The sequence below is a fragment of the Penaeus chinensis genome, chromosome 3 (genome assembly GCF_019202785.1).
Source record: "Penaeus chinensis breed Huanghai No. 1 chromosome 3, ASM1920278v2, whole genome shotgun sequence".
Taxonomy (NCBI): domain Eukaryota; kingdom Metazoa; phylum Arthropoda; class Malacostraca; order Decapoda; family Penaeidae; genus Penaeus; species Penaeus chinensis.
In genome coordinates, this window is record NC_061821.1 from 25,721,111 (window position 1) to 25,731,556 (window position 10,446).

A 10,446-nucleotide genomic window follows, 5' to 3' on the forward strand; every position below is an offset into this window, starting at 1 on the left:
TAAATGGCTCAAGCTAAAAGCATGACATTCATTTATAAAAAAAAGTCTTTTCATGTAATCCAAGCATCAAGATGAGAGATATTTTATGAAGTTTATAAAGAAGTGAGGAAAGTCAGTATAATTGTAATAAGTTTCATATGGTATCTTATAAATCTGAACTGCTTAGAAAGATATATACAATGGATTTTTTTTTTTTTAATATCAAATCTGAAATCTTTATTCATCAATCTTGGCAACGATGTGTAAAATACTAATACTAAAAATAAAAGTAGAAAAAGACACTATACACAAACACAATTTTTAAAACCCTAATGGAGACATAAAGAATGAGCAGTCAGTATAATTCAGAATAAATAAAGATAAATTTTGGAAATGTGAAGCAATGGGCAAGCAAAAAAAACAGTACAAGAATACCGTCTTCTCGCAGTACAAAGGAGAGCCATATTTCTTGGATGCTGATATTATTCAAAAGTAGTTTAACCCACGTATGCCAGGAGTACATGTATATGTGCATTGTCCACCATGGTTTTGTTTTACTAATTTCACTTGCACGCATATGGTTTGAGAAAAATTTCCTCATCAAGAAGCCATTTACTTAGCCGACCTGACCTCCCCATTTTTACACTATTCCTTGAATTTTTAGGAAGAAGCTTTCTAATCTTATCACTGTTACTATTGTCAATATTATCAAACTAACAAAACTGGTGTTAATAACAATAATAACAGTAATAATAATTAATTTCTCTTCTAACTAAAATTCAAGGAATGGGGTAAACACGTGACATTAGGTAGGCCTAGATATTGACTATTGGTGAATAAGCACCTGTGAATTCATTTAAGCTTAAATAAAATCAATAAAACAAATCTACAGTGGTATGCTAATGTACATAGCACCAAAGGGTTAATCAAAATGCAGTTTTAGAAAAAGAAAACTATTTATATATAAAAAAGCACTCTTTAAATAGCAAGATGAAAACTAAAACTATTTCTTACTTTGAAAAACAAACAAAGGAAAAGATGCAGGTGAAGGTTTGACGTCATCTGGGATGTTGGGAGAGGAAATTCATTGAGAAAAAGGGAAACTGTTTTTGAATGTACATCTTCTTTGATGGTTAAAGAAAAAAAAAAAAAAAAAAAAGCAATAGTAATTGTATCTCTTTACTCAATTCTGGGATATACATGATGATAGTTATCAATTTAAATCTAAAAAATAATAATAATAACAATAACAATAAATAAATGGTAATATTTTCCATGAATAAAAATCAAATCAGTGTCAATGAAGTATTTTCAAGAACTGTGAATCAACTGTAAAAACAAAAATAACAGGAAACAAATCAAAACTTCAAACAGAACTGAGTTGGGGATACCAAAGAAAATAATACATCAGTGACTGTGAAGAAGCTTGTGTACAAACATGTGGCTTTCAGTTTAAAGGTTTAGACAGATTTGAAAGGTATGATTTCATTATGAGAAATAGTAAGAGAGTAAAACCCCATATGTCCTGTTGAACCTTGTAAATGAATTGGCTGAAATTCAAAATTTGAAAACTGTACAAATCTGTGAAAAGTGGAACTATATACACTGATAAAGAGTGCCAAAGCATTATAAGACGGGAAGCAAAGATTTACGAAGACCTTTGTATACAAGTCTCACACAATTAGAGATCAATTTGAACTGCAATTAATTTCTGAAGAAAATCAGTCATTCCTTAAGAGAGTTGAGTGTTCTTTAACATAGAGGATATATCTTTAATCCCAATCCAATATATATCTATTTAATACCAACACATTGTGTTAATATTAGTACTACAATTATGCACTGAATTTGCCTAATATGTTCAGCCTTGTACCATATATGACCATGGCTGCATTCAGATCATAAAATCAATCAACTTAAGGAACCAAGAGTAATAATGTGAACAAAAATAAAATAGGCAAGAAATGAGGATTATCTTTTTCTTTTCTAGCCCACTAACTTAGGCTATATTCCCCATATTAATAATAACTCATAATAACTAATACAACGAGAATAATAAAAATCAAAATATAACACATGGGAGTACTCTTCTGAAATTATAATCCAGAACAAATAACGTAAAACCAGGCAACAATTACCATCAACCATTTGCAACTTACTTTTCTCCATCAGGAAGAGATATCCTTGTCGAGTGTACATTTTGTCCATGTTGCCTGGATCCATTGATTTCTGCAGGGATTGCAATATTATTAGAGGTCAGAATTAAAGATGAATCAGGTAAAAGTCAACCAATCATCAGTCTTACTAATTCTGAGGGATGGATACTTCCCTTTAAAAAAAACTTTCATACAGGAAAACATAATGCAAAATGCAGTACGAAAAGTAAAGCCCTACATTTCTATCAAAAATAAGTACCTGAAATAAAATTACTGAAAAATATAAAACAATAATAATGAATAAAATATAAATTGCCTATTACTACCTTTATAGGAGGTGCATCTGTATTTCTCTTCTGACTACCCTTTGCCTATCTACAAATTCTTGTGGAAAATATATCTTCTGACAGTTGATAAACTCATCAGTTTGAAGTAGAATTAAAGGTCACACTGCTATGAGCAACAATACATTATATTTGTTAATGATCTACAGTATAAATGAAGAGATAACAACTTTATTTGAAAGTCACCTCTTTCCTAACTAAATAAGTATTACACTACTGTTTTACTTAATCTACCTACAAAAAAGCTTGTGTATCATGCAAATATTTGCAAAAAAAAAATCACAAAAGGGTAAAAGAATTTGTTTTCTGATTTTGTGAAAAAATATTTTTCTGTCATTAATTAAATGTTACAACTAAACCTGGGTACCTAGCAGTAGAATAGTATGGAACAATCTCTGAATAATATAAATGATAAATCTAAGAGATAAAATCCCTTGTGGAACTTCTTAGGGAAAGTTCTGGCCATACAGGAATAGACAGGGGAAGAAGACTGACTGGCAGCACGGCAAAACAACACTGTCAAAATCAACATGTAAATTAGTGCAGGAGAGGCTCACATATATAGACACAAGGAGACATAATCAAAATTACATAAAATCGTGAACCCTTACATCAGAATATTTACCCTCACCCAACATAAAATAAAACTTAAGTAATTGCTCCACAAATGTATAAAAATAAAAAAACTACCCATATATATTCTTCACTGTTAAGGGTAAAACATAATATACTTAAGTTATGAGGAGACTTTTAATCACTGAACATAACACCATCAAGGAAAATGACAAGATTATTTGAAAATTCACCAAGAGGAGATAGTAGAGCCATCCTATATCCCAGTGTTATGAACTCAAGTGTGAAGGTGGTTTATAATATCATTAGTTATTAAACAAGAAATATTGCACTACACCACTAATATCTGTAATGGTTAACTGACATCTACCCATTCTAAACTTAATTAATAATTCTAAAGAGGCACCATTAAAGGGTGGCGTTAATAAAAAAAAGAGAGTAGTGCTCCAGAGCCATACTGCTGTGAGAAACTTTCCACTGCAGTAAAATAAAACTGTTAATACAAGTTATTTCTGGCATGCATTTAAAACCTAAAATATCATAATAATCAGACCAAAAAAAAAAAGTTTCATTCTTTAAAGCTTTGAGATTCTAAGAGATTTAACATCAATCAAGTGTACCACAGGAAACAGGTGAAGACGCATGTTCTGTTCACCATTAGCGATGCATACAGGATGACCTACAAAAGAACACATGCTTTTTACCTGAAAAACAAGCTGGAAAGGGGGCAAGACCATTAATCAAATAATGCAGTTGATACTACTATATTTAAAAAGCACTAATGATCCTTGATCAAAAGTAACCTCATATAAACAGATCAGCAACCAAATGTAAACTAATGTTAGGATTAAATTTTTAAGGTTTAATTGTAAGTAAAAAAATCTAAGATTAATCAATATTAGACAAAATAAATATGTTAAACTCTGCTATGAACAAACAAAATATCAGACCAAAACCACTACTAATACAAGACCGCTCAATGCAATTACCATACAACAATAACAATAAAATACACAGGCTACATAGCAACAAGCCCCACTGATACCTTGCCACACACTCTGGCTGGCACATCAACTCAGCATGCGTTCCTTTGGATCTCATCGATTCCTTGATAATTTTCTCATGACAATTTTGAGTCTCAATCTTTGGTAATAAATGATTCTATGTATATGAAATAATCCATTCTTATTTTCACTGATATATTAATCTATGGCTCTCATGATACTGACAAATATTAGCATTTATATGTGGTAAGATAATATAATTCACCAAATTGTCTTTTTCAGCATATATCCATAAAAATACCAAAACAAGAAGGCAACTGATAGAAGCATATATACATCCATTCTCATTTCTTTAATGAAAACATATACATTGATAAAGACATTTTTAAAAGTAATTCCATAATATGGCAAAAATTTAAACTAGAAATGCATCATGCAAATTCTTCACAAATACCAATTTGCTTATTATATGCATCATAATACCAGGTACAGAGTGTGTGCTTAGGCAGGTGTGAGTTAGTGAGAAGCAGCGGAGACACATTACCGTCTTACGCACCTCCAGCATCTTGTTCTTCAGGGACACTGACTCTTGGCGGGTTGCTAAGAAGTTCTCTCGGGTCTGAAGGGTGGAAGTTGTATCCACAGGCAGGTCGGTATAGAATGACATAAAAAGAATATGAGTTTACATTTCATTGTCGTGCTTGGTTTCATAAGAAATCTCCCACAATACATATAAAACTCAAAGAAGATTGTTAAATATCCCACATATTGTTAAATATACACATACAAAATCTTAAGAAATACATAAATATACCATTATTTCATAACTAAAAGTATCTCTTCAAGACTGACCCTTTGTACTCGAACTTGTAGATCACGCATGTAAGGGCTACAGTCATTGAACACTTCGTGGCCTTGATGATAGAATGTCAACCAACCATACATGTAACTCAATAACTGTGGGGAGAGTGAACAAGTGAATAAATACATCAATGAAGGAATGGCTGCAAAAATATATAATTCCACTAGTAATAACTTGATGAATAACTTCCACCTAAGCAATTCCATGTATATTCATTTTGAGCAACACTATCAAACAATTATAGCAACACATGAAAAAAACAAACCAAAAAATTGTATCCATGTTCTAATAGGCCTAAATACTTATATTTAGTTTATTGTTTTGCCTTAAAATTTTTCAATTAGTGACTCCATTACTGAATCATTCTCCACCAACTCCTTGTTATAAGGCTAAATCTCACTTATAGGTACAACTTACAATAATAATAATAAGACAACGAAAGCAGTGAAATCAATAAATGAAGAAGAAAGAAGTATATTACATATATAGGACCTGTTGAAACCATGCAGGCAGAACAAATACTGGAATTGAGCCATTCAAGTATCTTCATTTCCCAAAAATTTCTTTGAAGTCAGAGAGAAAAGAATGTTTCCTAAAAAATTGAAATACCAAAAAATGCACTCTTATTATCACAAGAATAAATTAATCTTATTTCCATATGTGAAGTGCAACACAAAATACAGAATGAGTGAAAAAGATTACCGTTTCCACAAACTCAAACTTCTTCCTCTCCTGGACCTCCTGCAGCAGAAATACGTAGTCAAGTGAGGCGTGCACAAAGTGCCGCTGTTCCATCTCCACTGATGCATCAGCCTGCAAAGAAAAACAGTTGTTGTAATTATGATGAAGTACAATATCAAAGAAACAAAAAAAATAAGTCAGTCTTTGGATAAATAAGCATCTTCTTATCAATACAGTAAATGTTATATTAAAAACAGTTTCCTCATGGGATTACTAGTTTCTCATAATCCTTTTGGAAATCAAGACATAATTATTGAAAATAAGTATCTACTATAGTGAAAGACTATTAGCTAAAACAAAGGGTAATAAAAATGGGGAGCAACTGGCATCTAAAGTAACCTATCCTCATAGAAGAGTTTTAACAAACAATGATACAGTACCTCACATCATATGTGAGATATTCTAGAAAAAAATATACATAAAACTTGAAACATATTCATCCCTTCTGATCAATCATCCAAGGTTTGAACTATGTACACATGCATTGAAAGTGTTATACTGTGCAGTACTGAAAAAAAGGCAACACTTCCAAGTCTTCAACACAAATCCCTTTGGTTGCTTTTTAAAAACAAAGTTATTTTCAGCCCTTTACTTGAATAGTGTAAAATACGTTGGTAAGTTTGGATATACATACAGCAGTCAGTCATTGGTGGAACCCCATGTAGGTGATTTTATTAGCATGGTTCTGATAGCAGTAATAATAACAGTATACAAAGTTGATATTGTTATGTAAGGTTACTGACCATAGTGATATCATATTACATAATGCTGGTAGCAGTGCGGGTGTTGATAACCCATAAGCTGGTCACTCGGTATTATACTAAAAGTTGAAGGTGAGCTTCCTTAATACTTGAATAACAATGAAAACTGTGAATAACGATAAAGCCGTTAACTGAACCAATCAGCATGCTTTTGATGTAAGAAGTGGTACTTGTCAGAAGAACAGTCTTTCGACTACACTGATAATCATGATGGTAGTTGAACTGCATGAGGAGTAAATGAGGAAGGGGCGCCGTTTCAGTAATAGCGGAGGCAGCGAGAACTGGAAAAACACCTGAACTGAAAGGAGGTTGCGGCCTCTTTTCTCTCGCCGGGATTTCCTCTTTGTTGGTCTCGGCCGCGGGGGAGAAGGCTCGTCTTTCTCTCCATGTTGCCAAAGCCAACTCGCTCCCTTTCTTCCTCCGCCCGGACGAGCCCGCTTCTCATCAACGCCCACCCTCTCGTCAACTTTATTCCGCTCGCTTCCCCTTTCTTCTCGGCATCTCCAAGGTACTTTTCCCCGAACCATATCGAGCTCCCAACTCCCGTCTCCCGCCCCTGAACGTTTCGGCTGTCGTAAGAAACACTTCCCAGAAGATATTTAATTAGGTAAAACGATATCATTGGCCGTGGCATAGCATCTAAACCCCTAAAAATATATAAGCATTAGCGCTTTACGACACATTTGGCCCTGCAATAGAAACACCGTAAAAGTTCCCTAGAGTGGCATCCCCGCGCACAACCCCCTCCCCCCGAAGAGAACTAACATTTCCTCACGAACTCCAGCAGAAGTTAGGAAAAGGTGCAGGCATTAAATTGCATTTATTTGTTTTAGTGACATGAGGCACCAGCTGTTTCGTTTTTCTACCAAATAACTCACTCCTACATAAAATACAAATCACCATCTTCATCTTTTCATTTTATCAACCTTTTCCAACATTTCAATTCTCTTCAGTGATTTATCCTTTTATTTATTTCCATTTCTCACAATACTTCATCAGGATTTTCTATACTCCTAAATCCAGTTACAAAGTTATATACCCATATCTGAAATATCACATTCGTTGATTAAGTGAGACATTAAACAAGTTTACCCAGAAAGCCTCCGCTGCGAAAAGCGACAAAACTAAAGTGAGCTAAAGAGAGGAAACTCTTGAAGTGGAGATTCAACGCCAGTCTGTCTGAGTCTCAGTCAGTTAATCAGTCAGTCAGTCCAATCATATTCCTACCTCACAAATAATAGGGACACTCTTACTCTTACTCTTACTCTTACTCTTACTCTTACTCTTACTCTTACTCTTACTCTTACTCTTACTCTAACTCACGCTCTTACTCTTACTCTTACTCTTACTCTTACTCTTACTCTTACTCTTCCTCTTACTCTTACTCTTACTCTTACTCTTACTCTTACTCTTACTCTTACTCTTACTCTTACTCTTACTCTAACTCACGCTCTTACTCTTACTCTTACTCTTACTCTTACTCTTACTCTTACTCTTACTCATGCTCCATCTCCTTCCCTCCCTCACTTCCACTTCCACCTCCACTTCTTCCTCTCTCTCATCCTCTTCTCCCTCCTCTTTCCCATTCTCCCCTCTGTAACTCTCTGTAACGATCTCAAAGTTAATGACCTTCCAGCCACCAGTATCGCGGTACAGTCCGACCTTTATCGGCATCTTCGATCAAGCATCACCCCCACCCCCACCCTCAACCCATCCTAACCCATTCTTTTCCCATACCCACCCCCACCCTCACCCTTATCCACCAACACCACTACCACCCCTCTCCCTTACCCACCCCAAGCCAACCCTCCTCCCTTACCCACCCCCACTTTCCTCCCTTTCCCTCCACTCCAACTTCCCTGCCTTACTCCCTTCTCCCTTACCCACCCCAACCCTCCTCCCTTATCCACCTCCACCCCCACCCTCCTCCCTTACCCACCTCCACCCCCACCCTCCTCCCATACCCACCTCCACCTCCACCCCCATCCTCCTCCCTTACCCACCTCCACCCCCACCCCTCCTCCCTTCCCCACCTCCACCCCCACCCTCCTCCCTTCCCCACCTCCACCCCCACCCTCCTCCCTTACCCACCTCCACCCCCACCCTCCTCCCTTACCCACCTCCACCCCCACCCTCCTCCCTTACCCACCTCCACCCCCACCCTCTCCCTTACCCACCTCCACCCCACCCTCCTCCCTTACCCACCTCCACCCCCACCCTCCTCCTTACCCACCTCCACCTCCACCCCCACCCTCCTCCCTTACCAACCCCCACCCTCCTCCCTTACCCACCTCCACCCCCCCCTCCCTTACCCACCCCCACCTTACCCTCTTCCCTTACCCACTCCGAATCATCGGACCTACACCGGCCCTCGCTACCGGCCCTCACTAAGCCCTTTCCCCAGCCTGTCTATGGCTTCCAGACCTCCGCCTCTTACCTCTTACCTCTCTCTCGCCCCCCCCTCTCCCTCCCCCCTACTGATGCTCCTCTGGTTACCCTTACTACCCTCTATAAAAGCAGGAACAAAATGTCAACCCGCAGTAAAACAGCAATAATGCAACGATGGCCGCTAGTTTGCTTCGTTCCTTGTTGCAAGGTGGAGGACGAGGGGGAAGCGCAGAGGTGGAGGACGAGGCGGTAGGGCAAATGTGGAGGACGAGGGAGAAGAGCATAGGTGGAGGACAAGGGAGAAGGACATAGGTGGAAGACGAGGGGGAAGGGCAGAGGTGGAGGATGAAGGGGAAGGGCAGAGGTAGAGGACGAGGGGGAAGGATAGAAGTGGAGGATGAGGGGGAAGGGCAGAGGTGGAGGACGAGGGGGAAGGGCAGAGCTGGAGGACGAGGGGGAAGGGCAGAGGTGGACAGACAGACAGACAGACAGACAGACAGACAGACAGACAGACAGACAGACAGACAGACAGATTGGACGGGGGGAGAAAGGAGGGGAGAGAAGGGGAGAGGAGAGGAGAAAGTAACTAGGAAGACATCTCGAAAGCTTTAAGACAATACGAAGGACTTATCACTGAGTCTTGAAAACTCGAGTGATCTAACGAAAAAAATAGAGCATCCGAAGCTGTACCTGCCAGGGATGAGATGCAGGGAGGGAGAGGCAGAGGGAGAGGGAAAGGGAGAGGGAAAGGGAGAGGAGAGGGAGAGGGAGAGGGAGAGGGAGAGGGAGAGGGAGAAGGAGAGGGAGAGGGAGAGGGAGAGGGAGAGGGAGAGGGAGAGGGAGAGGGAGAGGGAGAGGGAGAGGGAGAGGGAGAGGGAGAGGGAGAGGGAGAGGGAGAGGGAGAGGGAGAGGGAGAGGGAGAGGGAGAAGGAGAAGGAGAAGGAGAAGGAGAAGGAGAAGGAGAAGGAGGAGAAGGAGGAGAAGGAGGAGAAGGAGGAGAAGGAGAAGGAGAAGGAGAAGGAGAAGGAGAAGGAGAAGGAGAAGAAGGAGAAGAAGGAGAACGAGAAGTAGAAGGGGAAGAATGGGAAGAAGGAGAGGGAGAGGGAGAAAGATAAATTCTAGCACGATTCCCCTCCGGCGAGCAGGGAGGGCGGAGAGCGCGGAGGCCTAGCGTTGTTTTGGACGGGTTGTCATGGCCACCTCCGGGACGGCGCGGCGGCGCTCCTGCCGTCCCCCCTCTGGCCGAGATTATCAATTTCCATGGCCAGCCAAGGGTAAACTTATTGGAAGAGAGTGAGAAGGGGGAATGGGAAGAAGAGAGGGACAGACAAGTACGGGATGCGATCGACATTCTCTCCAAATCAATCTTACCCTCTAATCAATGACTCACGTGCTTCAGAGTGCTTTATTAACGCTGTTTTACACAACCCCGCCCCTCGTTAAAATTATCTCGTCCTTCCCACGCCGTTCTTCGTTAATCACGTTAATGATATCTCTTGCGCCTTGGCACTCCATTACTTATTTTTCCCCATTAACCTTTATTCTACTCTTGCTGCATCGTGTGTCTTCCCTTATCGTTACCGGTGCCGCGTGGCCAGTTCATCTCCATGCTGCCGCCCATCATTTTATGGCACTACA

General features: G+C 39.2%; 1 protein-coding gene across 19 annotated transcripts in view; it reads right to left on the reverse strand.

The window, feature by feature from the left end:
• LOC125045557 (rho GTPase-activating protein 26-like) overlaps positions 1–10,446 on the reverse strand; it is a 187,201-nt gene that overhangs the window by 20,238 nt on the left and 156,517 nt on the right. For 14 of the 19 annotated variants that reach the window (XM_047642901.1, XM_047642893.1, XM_047643011.1 and 11 more), the window contains 5 exons: positions 5,621–5,731; positions 4,909–5,013; positions 4,601–4,675; positions 2,139–2,208; positions 994–1,041 (listed from right to left, as the gene is read on the reverse strand). In XM_047642901.1, the coding sequence (XP_047498857.1) occupies positions 994–1,041; positions 2,139–2,208; positions 4,601–4,675; positions 4,909–5,013; positions 5,621–5,731 (409 nt within the window). The remainder of the gene's footprint in view (positions 1–993; positions 1,042–2,138; positions 2,209–4,600; positions 4,676–4,908; positions 5,014–5,620; positions 5,732–10,446) is intronic. The other 5 variants (XM_047642970.1, XM_047642953.1, XM_047642945.1 and 2 more) reach the window with 3 other exon arrangements.